The following is a 25,961-nucleotide window of genomic DNA, read 5'->3' on the forward strand; positions in this document are numbered from 1 at the left end:
ATGGAAGATGTTTATGTTTAAATTGACCTTCGCTCTGATATTCTATGCATTCTTTTTACCTTTTCCATCACATATAATCAATACTTCTTATTGTGTTATATTCTATGTTTCCTGAATTTATTCTAGAATGCTTTCTAGAACAAGAATGGATATGAATACTTATTTCTAGTAATAAACAAAAGAATAACCAATATGAGCCTGATACAGTAGGAAGTAACATTTACAATCTCATGTGATTTAGGATATGAGATTAGAGGTTAAAGTATAAATAAACACACCTTCTAATCATTTCATAAAAATAAATGGAAGTGGCCACTAGTATCCGGTTAATCCATTCAAACAGGATATTAAAATAATCCATGTACTTTATTCCTTTTCCACCTGGGGAAATACTAGTGCCCTCTAGCGTCCAAAATGCATCTTGCTAACTGTCCTGTACTCATAACTTTACAATGTTGGACGTTTTAAAAGGTGAATTTGTGAACGTTAACCTTGAGCAATCAAAGATCTTTTGTTCTACAAGTCTACAAATATTCTTGTTTTCAAGACTAAGGAACACAGACAGAAAAGAAATATCTGAAGAGATAGGAATATTTTTAATCCACTCTTAGAATTCTAAGATCCTGTATCCTGTATCTCCGGTGCAGCTTCATCGGAACCTAGAAAATAAACTTTATTGTCTTCCATGGCAATTGGTGAGTGGGGCTTATTTGTAAGTAGTAACAGTTGGGAATACAGATCTTTGGTAGTGGAGGGAATTACTGAGGTGGTATGGCGGCCTGTTCAGCCTTTGCATTCTAGCAGCGTCTATAGTCGCCCCACACACACACACCTTTGAGACCCCCAAATGCATCGTCTTCAAAAGGTCCTTTCCAGCTTTAAGAGGCATCCAGAAACGCCAGGAAGGGAACCCTGCCAAAATCCAGTCTAAGGAGCCCTCCGGGAGTGAGAACCAGGACACTGACTCCGGGAGGGAGCCTGCCAGTAGGTGGCACTCTCGTTCCTCGGCGGCAGGGTGTTCCCGAGGAATCCCGGCGGCGTGGCAGCCCCATCCCCCCTCCTGGAACACCCGGGAGGGAGGCTTGCATCCTAGCACGGCTCTCACCCTGCGGCCCCGCCCACCCCAGAAAGGCAGCGCGCGCGGCCAATGGCGTCGCAGAGGGGGCGGGGCGGCGGGAGGTGGGCTGAGGGGGTGGGGCCTGGGAGGAGACAAAGCCGGGAAGAGTTAAAAAGCCTTGACCCTGCCCCCCAGGTCGTCGGTGCGAAGGTGGTGGCGGATGCTGAGGCAGCAGCGGCTGGGTTGGGACAGTCTGTGTGTGCACGGGGTGAGAGCCGGTGAGTAGCTGGGGCGCCCCGGGCTGCCAGCGGGCGCTCCTTCTCCTCCCTGCTGGGGCTCCCAGGCTAGGAGCGGCAGCCGCCGCGCCCTCTCTGTTAGGCTATTCCGTAGTAGGCTTGGAGTGAGAAGAAAAGGAAGAAAACTCAGATCTTGGCTGTGCAGAGATGAACTCAAGTGGAAAGGCCCTGGTGCACCGAGGGACACTTCCAGAGTTTGGGTTTGGGGAAGGGAAGTGGGGGTAGCGGAGTTCTGCGTAGAAGGGCGCTCCCGAGGGTGGGTGGGATCGTAAGATCTGGGCGGCGAGGACGTTACGTGCATGCAGTGACAAGTGCCAAAGCAGATCTGCAGCCGCGGAGGAGAATCTTAACTGAGAGGAGGACGCACAGAACTCTGAGTCTTGGGTGTAAGAGGAAGAAAATACGCGACCGCAGGGAACCGGTTGCAGAAAGGGTGTGAGCCGGGAACTATAGGCGTGTGCTGAGCACTCCTTCAAGGTTGAGGGTGGGACCTGCCTTGAGGCCGGTGTAGTGAATTCGAGAGGGTAGGTGAGGGAGGGGGTGAGGGGGGGTGGGCGGGCCTCCAGCTTCAATCTGGAGCCACTTGGGGGCGCCGTGAGGACTGGGAGAAGGACCCTTCCCACCTTCTTGCCTGCTCCTTCTAGATTCGAGTTCTGGAGGAGTTTTTCTGCAGCCAGCTGGGTGGACCTGGTATTAAAGGTCCTGTCACCGCTGAGCGATGGGACCGGCGTGGGGATCTGGAAGGAGGAACAGAGTCAATTTCAGTTTTAGACCTCTTGCACAATGCCCACAAGGATATCTGCTGGCTCATAGTGTCACCCGAGATCGGTCGAGCAAAACAAGAGATCCGCAAAAAGCCAAGAGCAAGGCACTCGCCCTGGGACTCACCCTCCTTCGTGTGCACGCACGGATATTTGTAGTCTTTTGACCTTTATTTGGAAGGCTCCTGTGCAAATAAACTGCCCTTTGCCCCTCCAGATACACTCAGCACTGTACTTTAAACCAGATAAACTGGGCTGTCAGGCTGGTATTAAAACCAACTAAATCCTCCTGGCAGGGTGTTCGTATGTTAAGACTTTTCTATTCCCGGTTTTGTTTTGTTTTAGGAGATAAATTGAAACTACAGTTGTTTGAGTCAGCAAAATTGAGAGGCCTTGTTATAACTGGAAGTCCATTCACCATCAAGGTGAGAATTAGCAATTTAGCCGTTCATCCTGCTTTCTTCAGTGTGGCCACACTGTACAGTTAATTGGGCGTGGGTGCAAGTGTAAGTACTGCAAAAGAGGGAAGCAGGAATTTTCCAACAATATACTGCAACTGCTTCCTTAGTGTCCTCGAGTGTTTTGCAACTTGAACTGAGCTGGAAAAAAAAAAAAATTGGCTCAAGATAGAAGCTTGAGATTTATGGAAATAAAATTAGGTATGGCAAAGGGCTCCTGTTGCTTCAACTAGTCTGTTATTATTATGTTTATTTTTGGGGGAGTTGCACAAGCATGTCAAGAGACTGGAATTCATCTATCTATGTATATGTAATTCATCTATCAGACTATGTAAATGAGCTGGTGGCTGATGGGCTTTGGATCACACTCTCCTTCGAAAGTTGGGGTTGGGTGAATTCAGAAAATGTGAGACCCAAGGATGCAGGGAATCCAAGGATACCTAAAGCCCATGTCCCATGGAAAGCAAATCCCAAAGTGCAATAATAGTCATGGTACAGCTTCACTTTTTTAGTTAACAGGTGCAAAAATAAAAAAATGAACAAAGTGAGGGAAATCTGAAATATATCATTAGTGCATTCTGAGATACAGGAAGATTACGGCAGAGTGCATATTCACCAAGAAGGAAATAACAAACCAAAACAAAAATTACAGACATTCCAGGCATTGTGATCTTTTATTAGCTGTATTTGCCATCACAGGAAAATAGCCTGGTCATAACTGTTGTGTAATGCTGTGTTAGGAACATGGCCATGAAGATGTGGTATCAAAACTGAGATAAGTGTGCTATCTCATCTTGACTTTGGCTTTAAAGCATGATCATGGTGAAAATAGAGTTAATTATGGGCTTTACACTCTACTGTAAGTTAATCTTTATGTTATATCTGATGGGTAGTATTGGTTCTCCCACACCAGTTTGTTGATTGCTTCTAATTGCCTTCCAGACACTTTTCGGGTAATGGACTAAGGGTGCCATCTAATAGGATTCTAGAAATTGGATTCTAGAATTGCAAATCTAAGAAGTAAAAATGGGACTGGAGAATTGGGAAAATATTCCTTGTGAGGAGTTGAGACCCAGTGTCTAGTAATCATTACTTTTTTTTTTCTTAATCTTAAGGGTCCAATTAGTCTAGCTATACTTTTAAAGACAGTTTTAGGTTGTTATCTAGCAATTGCTTTAAAGTCTTCTGACTTTCCTGGTTCTTAGCTATAAATGAGGGAAATCTACAATTGTATTTCTGGAAAGAAAGATCCCATTATAGTGTCTGTTGTGTGACAACCCCTGAGGAGGTGCAACGCAGGTCTACACAGCCCAGATAGAGACCCCACGCAGACCGAGTAGGGATACCCCAAAGCCCAACTTGGTGAACCAGTGGGGTTACAGGAGTATGTGTGAGGGGTTATATACAGGACCAGAAATGACCCAAGGACAGCTGCATCACCAAAGCCCACCCCAGCATGGGTGACCGCTCACAACAGCTGGGAACCTGGAGCACACTGCACAGCCGGCAGGCAGCTCAACAGGTTGGAGAGTGAGTGTCCTTTCCAAGTGGCTCGGTTGGTCTAACCCTTTTCCTAGGAAACTGTTCTGATCTCTGAGAGTCTTCTTCAAAGCCTGGCTTCCCCAGTTTGAGAGTCTCAGCTTTTACTGAGAGACGGACGTAGTGAGTCTTGTCAGTTTCAGGGACATCTCGAAGCTCGTTTGAGTTGTTTACCTGCCTGTTTAAAGAGCTTGGTGCAGGATGGGATGTTTCAATCTCAGAGGAAACTGTTATACAACCGTGTTGTTACAAGGAACAGATACTTTCAGAGGGCTCGGGGACCCATTTGCCTCCTGAGCAGCAAGAGCAGTTTTCTCTAAAGCCTCGAAGTTTCTCTTTTTCCAAACAGTCCACTTTTGCCCTTTATTGGAATCAGATAATACTTTTTGAAGTGATCTGTCTTCTAAGAGCAATATGGTGTCCCATCCTACAGACAGCTGCTCTTCCCCTGAAGAGCCAGAGGAGCAGTACAGGATTTGAGATACTAAGGAACATGACTCAGATAAGCCTGAGCGCTAGGCAGGGATCTTTCTGTATCCTGATGTTTCTATGTGAGAAATCACTTTTGTAATATAGCCCCACATTGCCAATATCTGCAGTATCTATAGGAAAGCCCAATTCTACAAAGAATTCATCATTGTCCACTATTGGAGTTCCCCCTGAATATGGGTCCTAAGAACCATTGGATCGTCTGTACAATAACAGATCTGCTCTTGTGGGACAACCAATGGTTGAGAATAATGATTATATTATTAAGGGCATATTTCAGGGTCAGGTTCCCCCACACTCTAGCCAGATGGCCTTGGCAAAGCTATTTGTCCCTCAAGTTAGAAAATAATTTCTTAACAGTGTTGTCTTACAGTGCTCACTCAGAAACCACACATAAGCATTGTAGCGTGGTGTCCTACACAGAGAAGTTCTCAGTTCTACCAGTGCTAAATGTAATTGTTATCTGTAGAACTGTGCTATTATAAATCGTTCTTTTTAAATAGTCACCAAATCATTGATACTTCATTTCTACTTTATGACATGACAAGGCACATATCTTTTTTTTTTTTAAGAGTTATTGAAATAAAAATGTCCAAAAAAATCCGCGGCGGTTCTGTGGTGGAGATGCAAGGAGATGAAATGACACGGATCATTTGGGAGTTGATTAAAGAGAAACTCATTCTTCCCTATGTGGAACTGGACCTGCACAGGTAAACGAAGTGCTCTTCTGTGTAGCTAGCAAACTCAGAAACATAATTCTTTCAAAGTGTACCTGACATTTTTTTACATGCATAATAGCTGTGCTTTGTGATTAAAGCTTTTAAGATTTTTTTATTGTTGGTGGTTGGTTTGGATGTTTTGGTTTTCTTTAAGACATAGAGACTTGCTACAGAGCCCAGATTGAACTCAACAGCAGTCCTCCTGCCTCAGTTTGCCAAATGCTAGGGGAAAAGTCATATACCACAATACCTCGCCCATGCTTACATTTTAGCTTAAATATATAACAAGTGAATCTTACTTTGAGGGATCTTTGTTTACAATTTTTTGTGTGTATGTGTACGTGTCACAGCATGCATGTGTTACAGCATGCATGTGCACACAGCATGCATGTGGAGGTCAGGACAGAGTGGATTCTCTCCTACCGTGTGCGCTCCCAGTATCAAACTCAGATTGTCAGGCTTAGAAGCGAGAACCTTTACCAATGAGCCGTCTCTCGCCAGCCCTCGGGGAATCCTCTGTTTCAACATGCCGTTAGAAAAAGTGGGCTTGCCATGAGTTCACAGTTAAGAATGATAAAGGAAAAGTGGTGAGTTTTGAGGCATTTCTAACTCTTTTTCCTGTTGAAAGTCTTATTAAATCGGCAGTTTAGAGTAGCACAATGTATTATTTGTGAAAAGAAAAAAAAAGAGAGGACAATAAATAAGAAAGAGTGAACTAAATGTAGAGAACTCACTTTTGTCCTTTCCAGCTGGGTCTTCCGTCCGTCTACTGAGTCAGTGGCTGGGGCTTTCCTCTCCATGCAGGTACTCACCAGAGTGCCAACCCCCCTTCCAGAGCGTCCCTAAGTCTCAGTGACCGTCTGGCCCTGTGTTTGTTGTGTTGAGAGACAGATAGATTTAGAAATTAGGAAGCATGTTATTTATTCTCTCCTTTTTTTCCTGGTGTTTTCTCTCTCCCGCTCCCACTTTGGTTGGTTGGTTGGTTGGTTGCTTTGTGTTTGTTTTTGTTGAGACAGGGTTTCTCCGTGTAGCCCTGGCTGTCCTGGAGCTCGTTCTGTAGACCAGGCTGGCTTCCATCTCAGAGATCCACTTGCCTCTGCCTCAGAGTGCTGGGATTAAAGGCGTGTGCCACCACCTCCTGCTCCACTTGCTCTTTGCCCTTTTGTACATTTGAACTACATAGAGACCATTTTTTTAAAGGGTGAAGTGGTCAAAGGCTGGCGTGGTATAATGTTGAGCAATACTTCCAAAGCAAATCGTTGGTGTCTGTCTTCGCCTTGATCCAGAATCACTCAGTACATGTCCTGTTGCTCAGTTGGGTGCAGATGTTTAGTTCACATTATGTCATTAGCTACCTTTTGATTGTGTAAGCCAAAGCTGCAGGTACTGTCTCTATTGCAACCAAAATAAGATCAGCATTGCAGTTGCTGAAGTTCTCCAAACATATAAAAAAGGATACACACACACACACACACACACACACACACACACAGAGAGAGAGAGAGAGAGAGAGAGAGAGAGAGAGAGAGAGAGAGAGAGCGAGCGGCTTCCAAGTAAGTTAAAAGAAACATTTTAGGAACTTTCCCATTCAGAACTTTGCATGGCAATAGGTAAACTTATGTGTAGCTAGAGTTTTCCTGCCTGGCCCACAGTCAGGACAAATCTCTCTCACCCGCCAGTCCCACAGCCACTCAGACCCAACCAAATAAACACAGAGGCTTATATTGCTTACAAACTGTATGGCCGTGGCAGGCTTCTTGCTAACTGTTCTTATATCTTAAATTAATCCATTTCCATTAATCTATACCTTGCCACATGGCTCATGGCTTACCGGGATCTTCCCATGCGGCTTGTCATGGTGGCGGCTGGCAGTGTCTCCCTCCCCCAGCTTCCTGTTCTCTCAATTCTCCTCTCTGTTAGTCCCGCCTATACTTCCTGCCTGGCCACTGACCAATCAGTGATTTATTTATTGACCAAATCAACAACACATTTGACATACAGACCATCCCACAGCACTTATGGGCTTTTTTTTTCTTTTGTTTGTGTGAGTGGGGGGTTGTTGTTGTTGTTGTTTTCAAAGTTTAGGTGTATGACTATTTGGCCTGCATGTGTGTATGTGTACCATGTGCATGCCTGGTGCCTGCAGAGGCCAGAAGGCATCAGCTTGCCTGAACTGGAGTCCTGGGTTCTGACACCAAAGCCACTCAGGTCCTCTGGAAGAGCAGCAAGTGCTCTTAACTGTTGAGCCATCTCCCCAGACCTTCTTTTTGTTTTTGTTTTGTTTTGCTAGTTATTGTTGTTTTGAGACAGAGTCTTACCATGTAACCCTGGTTAGCTTAGAAATTACTATGTAGACCAAGTAGACCTGGAGCCCATGAGCCAACACACCCAGCTAAATGCTTAGAGACTTAGTCTGGGGCAAAATTTACTTATGCATCTCTGTCTCTTTCTGTGTGTGTGTGTGTGTGTGTGTGTGTGTGTGTACATGCACACACATATGCACATAGCTGTACGTATAGGCCAAAGGACAACCTTGGGTATCTTTTTCACGTAAACTCAAGTAAACTGGGCTGAGCAGCCAGCAAACCCCAGGGATACCCCTTGCTCTGAGATCACAAATGCATTATCGTGTCTTGACTTTTTTCATGCCTATCCCTTTTTTGTCTTTGAAGGTGGATTCCAGGGATTGAACCTGGGTCCCCATGCTTGCAAGACAAGCACTTTAGTGACTGAACTCTCCCCTAGCCTGCATCCGGCATGTTAAAGAGGAGTCCTTGTGGCTCAGGCCTGTAATCCCAGCTCCTGGAAGGCTGACACCGAAGGGCTGCCGTGAGTTCCAAGTTAGCCTAGGCTACAGTGTGAGAGCTTGTCTCAGGAAAAGTCGTGGGGAAGCAGGGCACTTGTGCCTATAAAGAAAGGAGTCCATGACTACAGGCTATTAAAGACTCCAACAGATTTTAAATAGTTCTCCAGTTATTATGATCAACTGGTAATTATGGTGGGAAAGGGGTATGGGGTAATTAGGGTTTTATTGTTGTTTTTCATTTTTTAATAGAGACAACACAGTGGTCTAGGCCATTTATTCTTTCTTTTCTCCTGGAAATATTAAAACAAGGCAGAAAAAGGAAAAAAAACCTACCCATTTGTGGATAGATTCTCCTGAGAAATGGCTCCTATAATATGAAAAATATTGTCCACATTTTCTGAGAGTTGGGGTTGGGTATTTGTAGATATTCAGCATTTCCTAGGTTGTGTTATGTGTATATGAATTGGCTAAGGCCTAAGCAGAAAATAGTTTTGTTTGGAAGCATATCTGTGTTTGCACCAGCAGTTGGACTAGCTTGAGAAAGGAAAATACAAGCACTGGGAAGAGAAAAGCAGCTTGCTTACTAGCTGGTTTTGAGAAACGAAACTTTTTCTGTAAGGCCATAGAAAACAAAATAAATCACTTAATGATTTTGTTTGTTTGCTTTTGTTTTGTTTTTTGGCTTTTTCAAGACAAGGGCTTTCTCCATGTAACAGCCCTGGCTGTCCTGGAACTGATTCTGTAGACCAGGCTGTCCTCAAACCCAGAGATTCCCCCAACTCTGCTTCCCGAGTGCTGGGATTAAAGGCGTGCGCCATCACTGCCCAGCTTGCATTACTTTCAATAAACCATTACATACTTAAGCTTTATGATTATTTTCTGTGCTCCGTGGACAGCCAGCCTTCATTCCTCTGTGAATGGTCTGCACTGTGGGAGCTAGTACTAAATACAGTGTAGACAAGCTGGTTGGTGGATTCCATTGCTTATCCAATAAACCCCAGGCTTGTTTCCAGAACAAAGAGACTTTCTCAAGAAGTAGGGGAAGGTTCACCTATGATTAACTGGCTTCAACAAAAAGAGTTCTCAGCTCTTTTGGCACTGATCCACAGAGCTAACCTTCTCACCACTTCGATGCCAAAAATACACACACACACACACACACACACACACACACACACAAATCCTTTTACCTCTCCACCTCTTTATTGATAAAGTGTAAAGCTTACTATGGGAAAATAAGGTTGTACTTGGGTTTAGCTTGTATAATAATTGTATGGAGAGAAACCAGGCCAAGGGTTGTCTGTGTGCTATTGCTGCCCTTAAATGGTGAAAAGCAGGAGGCAGAGTTTGTTGCTTTCCTGATAGACAACTTCCCATTGCAGTCCCGGGAAGCAGGGCCCAGCCTCTTCGTGTGTCTTCACCCCATTTTTTTGTAGCCAGGCACCCATCTTTTGTTTAGGCTGTATTGATGCTAAAATGTGACCTATGTAGATGTGTTTGGGGGCAGGGGGGTGTGTCTTCACTTTGGCCCAGCGAGCTCTGCAGGCAGGTTACAGCCTATCAGTTTTGCCTACGAAGCTAAGCTGACATCTCTCCCTCTCCAAGCTATGACCTAGGCATAGAGAATCGTGACGCCACCAATGACCAGGTCACCAAGGATGCTGCTGAAGCCATCAAGAAGTACAATGTTGGTGTCAAGTGTGCCACCATCACCCCTGATGAGAAGAGGGTTGAGGAGTTCAAGTTGAAACAAATGTGGAAATCGCCGAATGGCACCATCCGGAACATTCTTGGTGGCACTGTCTTCAGGGAAGCCATTATCTGCAAAAATATCCCCCGACTGGTGACAGGTTGGGTAAAACCCATCATCATTGGTCGTCATGCTTATGGAGACCAAGTAAGTCGTTTGAGCATAATTTGATTTTTTTTTTTTTCATGTTTATTTTTGGTGGATCTGTAGCTCCAATTTCTCTGTTTTGTGCTTTGGGTTTCTCTGCCCTTAGGAGGGGACGAACATATATTATGCATAAGCTGTATACACATATGCTTAGGAAAGGGTAAAAATACAGATAAACTTTCAAATAAGCACTCATCTTAACACTTTTTCCCCCAAACATATCTTTATCCTTTTGTTGCATTATTCCATATGATACTATCATTTTTGCATTGGTAATACCATGGGCTCAGATCAGTGTTTTTCAGTACTGGCTGCACAGTGGGATCCCTTCATGAGATTTTGCTGTTGATGGTGGTAGCTCCGATGGTTTTACTTCATTGCTTCTTTGTTTTGTTTGTTTCACTTCCAGTATCTGAGTCCCATCCTGGAGCAGTTGGAATCTGAATTTTGTGAGGATTGGGTTTTTTGTTTTTTTTTAAAACCCAGCCAATCCTAATGAGCAGCCACAGTAAGAACTACCAAACGGTGCTGGGTAGTGGTGTCTAGTACCTTTAATCCGGACTTGGGAGGCAGAGGCAGATAGATCTCCGTGTTCGAGGCCAGCCTGGTCTACATAGTGAGTTCCAGGACAGCCAGAGCTACACAGAGAAACCCTGTCTTGGAAAACCAAAGGCAAAAAAACAAACAAACAAATGAACAAAAAACAAAACAAACAAACAAAAAAAAAACTACCAAACATATTAAAACTGATCACTTTGTGGATAAAGGGAAAATCACCCAATAGTTGAAATCAGTCTTGTCAGGGCGTTCTGGACTGCTTGGAAAACAAATGTCATTTCTGTACTTGTATAAATAGTCCCATTGGTGAATTAAGCAGAAAAGTTGACAATGACACAAATTCCAAAGTCTGTTAAAATTGAAGTTTTGGGTCTGAATAGAAATATATATCAAAATGCACCTTAACAAATGGAAATCTGTAATGCCGGCATCTAGAGGCTTCCATGGAGTCAATCCTGAAAATAGTGTGGCCACAGCTGTCCCTGTGCTCCTGGGACAGGGTCACCAGCTTGGTCCTTGACATGTCATGTGGCTTTGGTTTCACACTGTGGCTCCTGATATTTCTTCATCCTGGCCAGCCCTTCACAGATGTCTCCCGGAGGCCTGAGGAAGGGAATCTAAATGGCAGAAGTACAGATTCCCTATCATGAACACTACCCTGTTTAGCATACTGCCTAGTCAGTATTTTTCTTTTGTTTGGTCTTTTGATTGCTTAGTATTTGTGGTATCCGGTCATTTTGAAGAATAGATTATTTTTTTTTTCTTTCTTCTTTTTTTTTTTTTTTTTGAAACAGCATGTTGACTCACTGTTAAATGTTCATAGATCTGAACAACGTATTTCAGGGCACATTAGTGCCTCGATTATCGTAGTAAAGTACTTTCTACGACAGAAGTGTTTAATCTTCTCTGTTATCTGACTGCTCTTTTACACACTGTGGCTAAGATTACTATAAAGCAGCAGGTGTGGCTGGCACCCACTGGTGCCCGATGCTAGTCACTGGATAAAACAGATCACTGAAAAAGACCCCACGCAGCAATGACTTGTGGGTGCCTGGTATGTGCTGGGTACCTGTCAGGGAAGTACCTGGCCTTTGAACAGCCTTAACCTGGGGCCGTCAGTCTGCCATGGCTGCTTCCAGAATGAATGCTTTTTGTGGCTGTAGGTCTGTTAGTAATAATGATCACCGTGGAGAGCGACAAGGCCCTGAAAATCTGACAGCGGGTCACCTGCTGGGCCATTTGACCTGGTGTTTTCTTTCCCCAGTCCCTTCTTGAAACACCGGTGTCAGAATGAGATTTGCTCAGCATTGGACTTCTAGCTTAGAATCAGGACACAGCACCAGAGCTGGTGATGTTGGCGTCTCCCTCCAGCCTTCCCTCCAGACCCTGGCCAAGATCATCTTCATTTCCCCGACTTGTGACACTCAAAACGTCTTCAGTTGCTCTCTCCTGTATTTGTCTTTATGTGGCTGTGAGCTCCGTGAACGAAAATGTCTGTGAGGGATAGTGTGATAGTCAGTTTAACACAGTCTAGAATCGCTTGAGAAAGGAGTTGCAGTAAGGAAATGTCTAGAGCTTGTCAGTGAGGGATTTTTTTCTTTCAACCCAGTTAGTTTAAGTGGGAAGGTCCTCCCTGAATGTGGGTGGCACCATTTTCCCACACTGAGCCTTGGACTGAATGAGAGAGCAAGTTGAGCATAAGCATGCATTCATTACTCTCCCTTCCTGATTATGTGTGATATGGCCGGCTTCTGTTGTGTGATTTCCCCACTGTGGGGGACTATACCCTGGGACTGAGCTGAAATAAACCCTTTCTCCCTAAATTGCTTTTATCGGGGTATTTGATCGCAGCAACAGACACAAAGCTAAGACAGAACTTTATGTTAGTCTCTGGCCTCTGAATTGATGCTCATAAAATCACCATATATGTGGTGGGCTCCTGGTGAAGATTTGCTGCTCTTCAACATGCACTATTACTAACTAGTGGGACTCCCTGGACCCCTCGTAACCCTTTCTCTTGAAACCAAAGAGCGTCAAGTTACACTGCTGTGTTTGACTATGTAATCTATTTTTCCAACTCCTTAACAATTCCTGATGGGGCACTTTTCCTAATATGCATTTCCCTCTTCACAGTACAGAGCAACTGATTTTGTTGTCCCCGGGCCTGGAAAAGTAGAGATAACCTACACACCAAAAGATGGAACTCAGAAGGTCACGTACATGGTGCACAACTTCGAAGGTATGTGCAGTCCCTCCAAGCTGCATTTCATCTTAACAGGGGCCTTCAGCAACCTGGTTACTGTTTTGCAAAAACTCCCTTAAAAGGCCACCCGAATCTACAGCATTTCTGAGGACCATCAGAGTCTAAAATAGAAAAGTGATTAGGTCCATATTTTCCCATGGCACAGCTAGACACAAGGGGGCGAGCCTGACCGAGTAGGTGAAAATGCAGGAAGCCAAGGGTATAAGTATGCATTTTCCTTGGAGGGAACAATGTCAGCCATCTGTTGTTTGGGAATTGTGGAAGTTGAGTGCTCAGATCTCCTGCCCTGTACCCTGTGCTTGCTCTGTCAGGCTTAGAATTCTACCTAGAATTGATTCCGTTATTTGCTAAATTATTTTCTTTTTGCCTTTTTGGGAATCCGTAATGACAACAAAAATAGCTTTGTAAATACTTCAAGTCTCTTTTGAAATTGAGAGCTGAGTGTAAAGCCCCCCCCCCAAAAAAAAATGTTCATTAAGGGACGGGAGGATGGTTTTGTGGGTAAAGCACCGGCCACACAAATGTTAGGACCTGAGCTTGAATCCCCAGAACGCACATCAAAGCCAAGGACAGTTATCAAAGCCAAGGACAGTTATATGTCTGTAACCCCAGGGCTCTGGGACAAGAAGTGAGACAGGGACAGGAGAAAGAACCCCTGGAAGTTCACAGGCTGCCTACCCGGGCTCTGCAGCAGTTAGCAACAAGAGACCCCGCCTTAAGCAAGGTGGAAGACCAACAACCCTGAGTTGTCCTGATCTCCACACATAGTGGTGTGCACAGACATGAACACACATGTGCACACAGTCACACACACACACACACACACACACACACACACACACACACACACATCTCAAAGGTTCATTGGGGAAACTGTCCACGAATGAAAGCATTCACATGGCGCTCCCATCCTTCTGTTTACCTTGCCTCCTCTAAGCAATACTGTTCTGAGAGAATCGAGTTCTGCGGGTTTTAGTGTTTTTCACAGTCTCAGCCAAGTCAGCCTGGGGTCTTGGCATGGATTCAGGTTCTGACTTTCAGTAATAACAGAGGCCAGTTAATAAGAGTCGTGAAGCTCCAGTGATGACACATAGCCTAAGTATTTCCATACACACACACACAAACATAGATATCATATATGCACAGTTAAAAAATAAAGTACATGTTGGAAATTGTTAAAATGTGTAAGGAGTTCCAATTTACTTGCCCTCTTCCCGCGCCCGCCCCCCCCCCCCCCCACGCCCTTTTTTTTGAGACAGAGTCTCACTGTGTAGCCCTGGCTGTCCTGGAATTCACTCTGTAGCCCACGCTGGCCTCAAACTCACAGAGATCCGCCTGCCTCTGACTCCCAGGAGCTGGGATTAAAGATGTGGGCCTCCATGCCTACCATCTTCAGGGTCTTAAAGACCATATGATTTTCTTACTGCTGTTGCCCTTCCCAAAAATGCCTTAGAACATCCTTATCCAGCACAAATGCTTCCCCTCTGTGCCTGTGCCATAGCCTGCCTGTTCAGGTTGGAAGTTCACCGGGAATTTCACAGTGCTGGCCCAGTCGCGGCTGCTGAGAAGTTGATCCTTGGGTATTGTGCGTCGTTTTAGCCCTGCTACAGATAGCACTACCCTTACCTTTCTTCTCTTTGTTCTTGGCGGTTTCCTCTCCACAGAAGGTGGCGGTGTTGCCATGGGCATGTACAACCAGGACAAGTCAATTGAAGACTTTGCACACAGTTCCTTCCAAATGGCTCTGTCCAAGGGCTGGCCTTTGTATCTGAGCACCAAAAACACTATTCTGAAGAAGTATGATGGACGTTTCAAAGACATCTTTCAGGAGATCTATGACAAGTAACTACAACTCTTCTGTTCCTTTTTCTGTTTTTCAAGTGGGCTGGCATCTAGGGTGTGGCCCCTGGAACAAACTGAGAGAGCGTCATCACCGATCCTTACCTTAGGCAAGGGCAAATCTGAGTTTAGCGGGACTGGAAGGAAACCCCTCTGAGGTGCCCTTAGGGGATAAATGTGCTCTTAAATCAGGGGTACACATTTCTTTTTTGGTAGGGGAAAGGTTGTTTAATGTTTAAACAAAGTAGCCCACTTATGTTATAAAGTACTGATGTTTCAAAAGTGTGAGTTTCTGAGGCAGACCCAGTTTGTTTCTTTTCTAAAGACCTTTGCTGACTGAAAGGTCTGCTTTAAGCTGTCATTGTCTTCAGATATAACAGTTTTCATCTCATCCACACAAAAGGCATGCATGTGTCAACTCATAACATGGCATAACTCCCTGTTAGAGCAAGTGTTGGGGGGGGGGGGGGCGCGTGTTTACTGCCTGTCTGTTCCAGGCCTGGGCACTATCCACAGTATGTCCTAGTCCTGAAATGTATCAAGCAGTGAAACAGTCTGTTCCCCCTTTATTATATTTTTAAAATAAGTTAAATCTCAGAATCTGATCATTATATTAAAAATGATAGGGCATAAAGAAGTACTTGGGAGAATCAGTTTTTCTCACCTAATTCTTAGACCGTTCATAAGACAGAGCGTTGTTCTTAGAGATGACCAGTTTGAGGCTTCACCATCAGAAGGTGATTGGTAGGAATCTAAGCACATGTCTGTCAGTCCCAAGTTTGTGTGTCTACACAAACAGTCCCAAGACTACAGTCCCGAGACTGTGTCTACTAAAATAACCCTTTGGGGAATTGCAAATGGCATCCCTAATAAAACTAGTTCTGTTTTATGTTTGCTTTCTTTCGTTTGTTTGTTTGTTTGTTTTAGGCAGTACAAATCCCAGTTTGAAGCTCAGAAGATCTGGTATGAGCATAGGCTCATTGATGATATGGTGGCCCAAGCTATGAAGTCAGAGGGAGGCTTCATCTGGGCCTGTAAGAACTATGACGGCGACGTGCAGTCGGACTCAGTAGCCCAAGGTAAACAGCCAGAGACTCAGGTAGAGGAAGCACATGGCTGCTGTCAGTGAGGTCATTCCACAGAGTTCTCAGGTGTGGTAAGGGAATTTCTTAATCCTCCACTGGCAAGTGATGAAGTGTTAGCACGTTGGGGTGCCTGGAGGCACTCTTCTCAGGTAAGGGAATCCAGCTCCTCCTGGGAAAGTGGCTTTGTGTAAGGTCACACAGGAAGTTCCAAAGTGGTTTGACATTCCTGGCTCCGGCCTTACACGGGTAACGCACTGCAGCCTTCTACCCTACTAGAAGTTTCGAAGCTTCCAGTCGGTCTGAGTTTCCCTACCTTCTCACGGTGAGAAAGTGAAAAGAGGCCAGGCGTGGTGGTGAACACCCCCTAATCTCAGGAGGCAGAGACAAGTGGATTTCTTTTGAGTTCCAAAGCCAGAATGGTCTACACGGCGAGTTCAAGGACGGCCAGGAATACAGAGAGAAGCTCTGTCTCAAAGAAACAACCAGAAGAATGTAGAGAGAAAACCAAGAAGGAGCAGTAAAGTGAGGGACCCCGGCACCGAGGAGTCTCCAAGAGCTTATTTGTCTGGCAGCGAGTCCTAAGCATGCCCCTGCTGCCAGCCTTGAAGGCTGTCCTGATGCTCTGTAAAACAGTTGTGTGGTGTTTAGCTTCTAACACAGAGGAAGTGAGCGAAGCCCATGCTGTTCACAGCAATTCCAAGAACCAGGGTGGTTGTGCCAAGTGTGAGGGCCAAATCAATCCACATCAATTCCCTGACTTCCTCCGGCACCAAATTTGCTCTTTGGTTTGAGGTTTGCACAAGAGAACTCCATGAACCTGAATCTCCCCAGAGGAATGTTTGTGTTCTCGTCAATTATGTTTGCTTTTCCTGGGGAGGTACTGCTTTTGCTCTTGTGAAAGCTGAGTCTCTTTCATCGGTTTGAAAACCAGTAGACCGGCCCAACGGAAGAGAGCCTTAGTATCAGATATGTGAGCTTTAGTATCAGATATGTGGGTTATACAACTTTCTGTACCCTCTTTCTGGCTGTCTAAAATCTCAAACATTTACGCTGAGTGAACAGAGGAAAGAGCAGTCTTTGCCGCGACTCCATGGTAGATAAGGGAAACCATTCCTTGTCCTCAGAGATCTGGGAAAGATGCACACAGTCATCCCAAGACCTTGTCTGTGTTAGGCAAGTACAGTACTGTGAGCTAAGTCCCTACATCCATTGTTTTGTCATAGGAAGAAGCATCTAGAGAAAGTGTGATTAGCCGTGATAACAAGACCCTGTGTTTGCCTAGAGCAGTAGTTTTCAGCACCCCAAAGGAGTCGCACATCAGATATTTACATTATGATCCATAACAGTAGCAAAATTACAGTTATGAAATATCAAAAAAAAAGAGATAATTTTATGTTTGGGGGTCAGCACAACATGAAGAACTGTATTCAAGTGTCAAGCTTTGGGAAGGTTGAGAACTACTGCCTCGAGCCTATAAATCAGGGGATCTCAGAGAGCCAGTCAGATTACAAGGCAACAGAGCTGGCTTCCCTTTTGTTCTTGAGAGGTACAGCTGCTGATGTGCTCGGTGTGACAGTGGCACCAGCTCGTGTCTGAGTAGACACACAGGGTAGGAGCCGTGAGGCCACAGTTGGGTGGAACACAGGTCAGTGAGTTCTGACCTCTCCAGTCCTGTGCATCTGAAGCCCCAGGGCAGCACAGTGACTGGAGACAGCTACTGATCCCACACAGAGGCATCTTTCTTTCCTTCTACCTTTGCTCGCCAATTTCAAAATAAAGATTTCTTATTAGATCAGCGTGAATAGATTTAGATTGGTACAGATAGGCAGTGGGAAGAGAAATTGCAATTCCTCAGGAGCATGCTTAGGACCTATTAACAGATAATGAGCTCTCGGGGATCCGTCCTTTAGTGGTTAGAGGTCCCTCACTTTACTCCTTGCTAGCACCTTGGTTCTCTTTTTACATTCTCACTGTGAGGTATGACAATAGAGAAATTGAGTGACTCTCAAATTTGGTTTGAGTTTTGGTTTGTTTTTTTTTTTAAAATCACCAAATGCATGAGATAACAAGTTAAAAAGAGAAAAGACTGATTTCACTGAAGTCAAAGATGACCACAACAATAGGGGCTGGTAACTGTGGCTCAGCTTGCAAAGGCATCTGCCACCAAGCCTGATGATGCACTTCAGTTCCCAGGATCCACACAGTAGAAGGCGACTCTAAAAAGTTGTCCTCTGACCTCCACATGTACATGTGTGAGCATGCATGCACAAACACACACCCCAAGTAAATAATTAAAAAAAATTAGTATGACCAAAGAGTAAAATAAAAAAAAGACATCTTCTTGGTGTCAGACCAAAAAAAAAGTGGCCTGCTTGCAACCTGTTTATTATGTTTGTATCATCAGCTTCATTAGGTGCTCATGAGAGAACAGAGAAAATGACAGAGGTACTTTGTAAGCAAGTAAAGAATGCATGAAAAGAAAAGGCAGTTGCATGGACTTAAACGTTGGAGTCAGGTTCTCTGAGTAGGACACTACAGAAATGTCAAGAGTATTGAACAGAGAAAGCAAGTGGGATGTCCCTGCATCCAACCCATCCTCCTCTTAATCTGCCTTTTCTTCCCCGGCCCAGCAAGGGTGAGCCATGTGGGGGCAGGAGATAACTCACTTTCATTCTCCAGAAAAGAACGTGTTCTACACATGAGAACAATAGAGTGAGCTCTTACTTGATAGGAAGTTCTGTTCTAAGGAGTATAGGTATGCAGCCACATAGTCATGATTATGTGTATATTCCTCTAATCCCACAACAGCTCAGTGAAGTAGGTGTTTTTATTCTCCAATTTTATAGGCAGAAAAAGCATGAAGCCACAGAAGTATAGGTGGTCCCCTATCACAGAGCAGATGCTCCTAAGAGAATAGAGTTGCCTTTCCAGACAGGTTGATTCAGACTTGAAGCTGGGATCCTGTTTTCTGAAGGGCAGAAGCATTCTTGATGGTTGTACATTCGCGTGCCAGGTTTATCATAATCTGTCATCGTCAAGCCCCTTACTCTAGATCAGTGCTGTTCATGCAGTTGGACCCAACACTTCATGCTCTACCACATACAGGTTATGGTTCCCTTGGCATGATGACCAGTGTGCTGATTTGCCCAGATGGTAAGACGGTAGAAGCCGAGGCTGCCCACGGCACCGTCACACGTCACTACCGCATGTACCAGAAGGGACAGGAGACGTCCACCAACCCCATTGGTAAGATGCTCTACTTGACTGATTTCCAGCCAGGGAAGACTTCAAAGGCAATCTCACATACCTTTGATACTTAGAGTCTCCTGTGTGAAATCATCACCAAGTTGCTGATTCATTAGTGTTAGGAGTTGTGGTTTGTTTCACTTTGTTTTATTTGGGTGGTGGGTGATGAGACAGGCTCTCACTGTGTACCCCAGGCTAGCCTAGAACTTCTCTATATAGCATAGGCTAGCCTTGAACTTTTAGCAATCCTCCTGCCTCTACTTCCCAAAGGCTGGGGATTATTGGTGTGTGCCACCATGGCCAGCTATTAGGAGCTGTTTTAATGTTCTTTAAAATGCATAAGGTCGATCTTCTGTTTTGTTGGAGAGTAGACATTACAGAGAGGAGTGTTTTCAAAAGCCTTTGCCTTTACCCCTGGAACAGTGAAGTGTCACTTAAGGTCAAAGGGATAAATCTCTCTAACGGGGCTTCAGATAAAATATTTCCAACTATCCTAAAACTCGTCTCTAATTCATAGTATCTAATGATGCCCATCACCTAGACAAAAACTTGCGCCGTCTCTGGAAAGAGTGAAATACTTCGAATCTCCATAACTGGAGTGAAAAAAATATAGACTTCTCCTTTTCTTTTTGTAGCTTCCATTTTTGCCTGGTCCCGGGGCTTAGCCCACAGAGCAAAACTTGACAACAACACCGAGCTCAGCTTCTTTGCAAAGGCTTTGGAAGAAGTCTGCATTGAGACCATCGAGGCCGGCTTTATGACCAAGGACTTGGCTGCTTGCATTAAAGGCTTACCCAAGTAAGTGTGAGATGCCCTGAACTCTGTGGTCAAATCACCCCTCTTTGGAATTATGTGAGTTGTCCCTCTTTTCTGGGGTCAGCACGATACCTGTGTGTTTTGCGGTAGCAGGTAGAGAACCTACTGAACTTTGCGAGATGTCCAGTCTTTCTACAGCCACTCACTTTCACATTTGTCCCTGTAGCAGGAGAGTAGTCATAGATCACAGAGAAAAACATAGGCACAGTGGCATGCCAGTCAAACTCCTGTGTATAAGACTAATTTTTTTAAAGAAAATGAGGCTGGAGTGATGGCTCAGTGCTTAAGAACACGTACTGCTCATGCAGAGAATGTGAGTCGGGTTCCCAGCACCCAGGTGAGGTGGCTCACAACTGCCTGTGAGTGCAACTCCAGGGATTCCAACATAGGCACCTACACTGACATGTGCATGTGTGCGCACGCACACACACACACACACACACACACACACACACACACACACACACACCTTAAAATTAACAGAAAGAAATCTTTAGGGAAAGGGTAGACAATGAAGGGAACTTGCTGACTAGGTTATTCCACTCTTTTGTTTTCTTTAACTTACCAATGAGTAAAGGAAACAGCATAAGTATAAAGATAAGCGATCCGGACAGCATAATCCCTTCTTGAAGTATCTGCAACCAATAGTCCAGTGTCCCTGTGGTGCCAGGGTTTTCCTGAGGACCTGTGAGCCAGTGTCCTAGCTAAATTAGCTGTTTTAGTCAGAATCTTCTCTCAAAGTCAAAGCTAGTTACTATATCTCATCTCAAATTCTGGAGTCAGCCCTAAAACCATATACACACAAACAACAAAAACAGACCTTAAAACCATATACCCACAAACAATAAAAATGGACCCTAGAACCATATACACACAAAGAACAACAGTGGACTCATCGGGTTGTATTTATATATTTGTGCATACATGTACATATAGGTAACAATAATAATTGGGGACTCTATCAATCAGAGAGTGAGGGGACTTGGGAGTGTCTGAAGGGAAGAAAGGGAAGGAGGAAAGTGATACAATTATATTTTACCTAAAAGTGTAAAAAAATAAAATTTTAAATAAAAAGGAAATTCTACTAAACTATAAACTAATACCACATCCTACCAGTGTAGCCTCAGAGATCTGTCACCATGAGTGTAGCCCAGGAAAGGGGTAGACTCCTTCAGTACATGTTCCTTAACTTAAATCTCAAAGATCCACTGGAAACGTTCTTACCAGTGTAGAGGTCTTATAACCTGTTCTTCAGGCATTTATTAGCCATCTTCTCCCAGACAATCCATTGCCTTCTGTTTTTATTAAGACACAGATGGAAATAAGAGCATTAAAGCTTGTGTATGGGAATGTAGGTAAACACATGGCTGTGCCCTGGATGGGCTTTGTGGTTCCTAAGAATAAAAAATAAGAAGTGGGATGCTTTCGGTCGCATTGACATTATCTGGAATTGAAGCCCTGTGGATGTATATACCTGTGGCTTGCTGCAGGCTGCCCTGAGCATGGTCAGCCCAGGAACCTCAATCATTGCCCACAGATTTGTAGCTGGTTAACATTAATCACTCTTCTTCTAGAAGTGTGAGTAGCGTGGCTAGGATTTGTTTTTAATTACCTCCTCGCATACCAGAGGAAAAAAAACTAAATGTCCTTCTTTTTTTGTTTCTCCCACCAGCGTACAACGTTCTGACTACTTGAATACATTTGAGTTCATGGACAAACTTGGAGAAAACTTGAAGGCCAAACTAGCCCAGGCCAAACTTTAAGGTCAAACCTGGGCTTAGCGGGGCTAGTCCTTATGGTAACTAAGTCCACAGGTTTACTTTTTTTTTTTTTTAAATAACACTCAAGGATAAAAACAAAAATCATTTTGTAATTTGTTTAGAAGACAGAGTTGAACTTTTCTATATGTTTACAGGCTTTTTCCTTTTCATACAGTTACTGCCGCCTCAATGGACATGGTGGGGACTTTTTTTTAAAAAACTGTGTTTTATTGGTTAGTAGCGGTCTAGGAATTACGTTAGTACCTTTCACCTCAAGTGTCACTTTTTCTCTTGCTCTAATGTAAATGACCAAAATCAGGAGTACTCCAAAAGGTGATCAATAGCTACAGTGTCCTTCCCTATAAAGGTGAGAAAAGAAACACACTCACTTCCGCTGTTGTCTGTGAGTGTGAGCTCTGGGGGCGTTTGTGTGCAAATGTTGCACTGTGTGTGGGAGAGCTGTACAGTGAGCTCACACAAGACTGGAACAAACAGAATGTATGTAGCCAAAATGCGTGGCAGCCACATTTATAAAGAGCATCTACATGTCCGATATACTAAATACATTTTAAGGCCACTGGGGAATTCCAACTCGAGAATAAATGCAGACTGGGGGTCTGCCCTCTTTGGTTTCTCCTCCTCCTCTGGCCTAGCCTAAGTATTATCCTACCCCAGGTAGCACATTTCATCCACGTGCAATAACGGAAGCCGCACCTTTTTTTTTTTTGGATTTCTGCTGGCCTGTCTCATTTCTTTTATATAAATGTGATTTTTCAGAAGTTGATGTTAAACACTATTCCAGTCCTTCTAAACTGTTAATTTTAATTAAAATTAAGTACTAATGACCCTTCTCCGTGTTCGTTCATTATGTGTACTTAGATGCCGCCTTCATTTCTTTCCCTATTACTGTAATACAATATCTTGACAAAGGCCACTTAGAGGAGCAAAGGTTAGTGCTGTGTCACTGTTCAGGGTACAGTCCCGTCATGGCAGGGAGGTTAAGGGAGCAGAAGCTTGAAGCAGCTGGTCGCGTGTCTATAGTCACAAAGCAGAGAGCATTTGAATGCCTGCTAGTGTTTAGCAAGCTTCCTGTGTTTCACATAGTCCAAGACCCCCTGCCCTGGAAGTGAAGCCATCTACAGCCAAGGTGTGTGTCTTCCTATACCATTTAACAGAAGTCAAGATAATCCCTTCCGTGCATGCCCAGAGGCCATATCCCAGTGAGTCTAGACTCTATCAAGTTGAAAAGTCACACTAACCGGTACAAACACTAGATTATATCCTCGCCCTAGGAGTTAGATTTGAAGATATTTTTTTCTCTTAAATAGTTTACCGTGGTGGGGGAAGGGTGTAAGTGAACAGACAATGAGAGAGGAATCTCCAGTGTGAGGAAAGAGGACTATTAAGGAACTATCAAGAGCAGACACTGCATTAACTGAAGATTATAGGCACTGCCTTGTAAGTTAATAGGGAAGAATCTTAAGAAGGAAGAGACACGATCATATTTTCAGTCTTAAAAATAGCACTCTTGTAAAGAATCTATGGTGGAGGGTAAGATGGCAGATGTTGAGGGAGGAAGAGCACTTTAGAGGCAACTGTAAAATCCATTAACTGGAAAGCATTGAAGGATGGCACTGAGAAGAGCCTGGGGTGGGATTCTGAGATCACGGAAGGGGGTGCGCAGGGCTGGAAAGATCGCTCATTAGCGAAGTGCTTTGAGGAAGGCCTGGAGTCAATCCCCACATACACCTAAAAATACAGAGTGAGTGCGCTGGTCCGTGTTTGTAACCCCAGCACTGGGGAGGTGAGAGCAGGTGCCAGGCCAGCCAGTCTAGCCTGCTTGGCAAGTTACAGGCCAGTGAGAGAACCTTTCTCAAAAAAATAAGGTGAATGGTGCCTGAGGAATAGCAGTCATTCAAGGTTACCATCTGGCCTAGCGCGCGCGCACACACACACACACACACACACACACACACACACACACACACACACAGAAATTAGATGAGTGGATTTTTCTATAACCAGATATGTGGGGATTAAGGGAAAAGTCAAAATCTCAACACCAAGGAAGGCTATGCACACCCCACTGTCTTTGGTTCAGGAGGCTCTGTGAATCGGCACTCTTCCCACCTCAGAAGTCCGTGAGGACCAATGAGATGACTCAACCAAAAGCATCTGCCACCAAGCTTGAGATTGCTCTCTGGTACCCACATGGTGGAAGGAGAGATCAAAATCATTAAAGTTGTCCTCTGTAACACATGCCTGTGTGCCCCCCGCCCCCTGCAACCCCCCAAAAAGGATTAAAATTGTAAAAAAAAAAAAAAAAAATCCATGAATAGGATGGCTATCTCTTGGTTATTTTCCAGTCTGCCCTCCTGGCAAAACTTGAGCTCAGGTTATAGACACTGCCTATACACGGGGCCTTTCAGAATACAAGTAGGTGGTGACGAAATACCCACATTTGGCCCTGTTCCCCAGTACCACCCTCATGGTGAACCCCAATCATTGACCCACTCTCTTGCGAGGAAAGCCTCACAAAGTGGAAGAGGCCCATGTGGCATCTCATCCCAGACAAAACAAGTTATAAACATGCCACATGAACTCTTCTGAAGAGTGGGAAGATTCTAGTATTCATCAGCTTTCCCAAATTTCAATCAGGTCTCTAGAGCAACAAGAAAAAAAAAATTGTTTCTAGCTAAAACTACTAGGAAAACATGGAGACAAAAGGAATAAATACTTTTATCTACATAAAAACTTAAGATATCTGGGGGTAGGGGGTAATGTTTCAAGACATGGTTTCAGACTGACCTCGAATTCACAGAGTTCCACCTGCCTCTGCCTCCCAAGTGCTGGAATCGAAGGTGTACACCACCACTGCCCAGCAAATTTAAGATACTTTCACCAAATATTATATAACTCATAACCTACACTTGAGGGTGGCTTCAAACTTGTTACCCCCCTGCCTCAGTCTCACATATAGCTAAGATTACAGATGCATATCACCATATCTGCTCTCAAATGTTTTAGAATTAAAATTTACATTCACAAAATATGTGTCATCTTGGGTGATAGTGGTCTTAGCTACTTGGAAATCTGAAGTTTGGAAGACTGCTTGAGACTCAAAGTTGAAGATCATTCTGGGCAACGTAAGTCGAACTCTTAACATACAATTGTTGAGGTGTTTGTATTCACCTTGCCTTATCTAAACTTACCTACTGCTCTTTAGACTTTGAACTGGTAATACTTCCATAATTATGGTAACACCCATTTCCCCCTTTATTGATTGACAAGGTGATAATTTGTGAAGCATTGCATCTAGGGTAGAACTCAGGTGGTAGAGTATTTGCCTAATAGGCACTAAGCCCAGTTCAGTACTCAGCACTGCATAAACTCACATACTGGGATAGCCTGTGCTCCCAGCACAGGGGGAGATGGAGGCAGGAGCATCCGAAGATTAAGGTTATCCTCTGCTACAGAGCAAGTTCAAGGCTAGGTGTTACATGAGAACCTGTTCTGAAGGGAGGACAGACCATGTGTCCACTCTCCATTAGTTTCATAGACCCTTCAGGGCAGGTGGTAATTATCACGATGTGTTGTTAGGAAGGGAATAAGAGAACCGGCGGGAGCTTTGGCTGAGATGACAGAAATATCAATGGCCATTTGCGACTGGACTTCAGGAGTCCTAAAACTGAGCAAGGCCTTGTTCTGCTGTACCTGAGCACTTCAGGTTTGGAAGTTTGGGAGGAAGAAAGCATGGCGTGGAACAGACAATGACTTTGGACTGGGTGATCTCTCGGGCCCTCCTGCTCTCAGAGATTCTGGGAGTTGCTCAAATAAGTGCCACTCCAATGCCCGGGCGCAGCATCCGGCCAAGAACCAGTTAATGTCTAACGCAACTAGCAGATGGGCAGCTGCTGACTAATGTGTCCACAGGCTAATGGTTGAGTTTGTAACCACTAGAGGGTCAGCGCTGCTGACCTGGAAAATGGCTCCTCAGCAAAACCTTGACAGCAGCAGGATTCAGGGACGCAGAAGGAGAATTCCAAACTTTGGAATTCTTACGTTTCCACAGATACTCTTTCCTAGGGGAATTTTAAACTGTTAAATTTTAACCTTAACAACTAGAATCATATTTCTCCTATTCTTAATATATAAAATCCATTAAGAAACGTTTATGTAATATAGATTTTCCCACAGATGAAGGCTCTTGCTCTCCCAGCGAATCAGGAGATGAGCTCAAAACCTAATATAACAACAACAACAACAAAACCCCACAGCAATGAAGTCTTGGAACACTTATGTCAACACTACCAAAAGTGTTCTACTACTTATATCTCATCCATGATCCCTTATTCTATATTGGGGGCATGGA

At 44.3% G+C, this 25,961-nt stretch overlaps 1 protein-coding gene across 1 annotated transcript; it reads left to right on the forward strand.

The window, feature by feature from the left end:
• Positions 1 to 1,224: 1,224 nt before the first annotated feature.
• Idh1 (isocitrate dehydrogenase (NADP(+)) 1) lies at positions 1,225 to 22,439 on the forward strand. Its single transcript, XM_059278397.1, has 10 exons — positions 1,225 to 1,335; positions 2,460 to 2,539; positions 5,173 to 5,310; positions 9,731 to 10,022; positions 12,714 to 12,819; positions 14,508 to 14,685; positions 15,610 to 15,761; positions 18,873 to 19,013; positions 19,649 to 19,811; positions 21,502 to 22,439. Exons 3-10 carry the CDS (start codon positions 5,189 to 5,191, stop codon positions 21,590 to 21,592), a joined length of 1,245 nt encoding a protein of 414 aa, XP_059134380.1. The 5' UTR covers positions 1,225 to 1,335; positions 2,460 to 2,539; positions 5,173 to 5,188; the 3' UTR covers positions 21,593 to 22,439.
• Positions 22,440 to 25,961: the final 3,522 nt, after the last annotated feature.

Source organism: Peromyscus eremicus, chromosome 13 (genome assembly GCF_949786415.1).
Source record: "Peromyscus eremicus chromosome 13, PerEre_H2_v1, whole genome shotgun sequence".
Classification (NCBI taxonomy): domain Eukaryota; kingdom Metazoa; phylum Chordata; class Mammalia; order Rodentia; family Cricetidae; genus Peromyscus; species Peromyscus eremicus.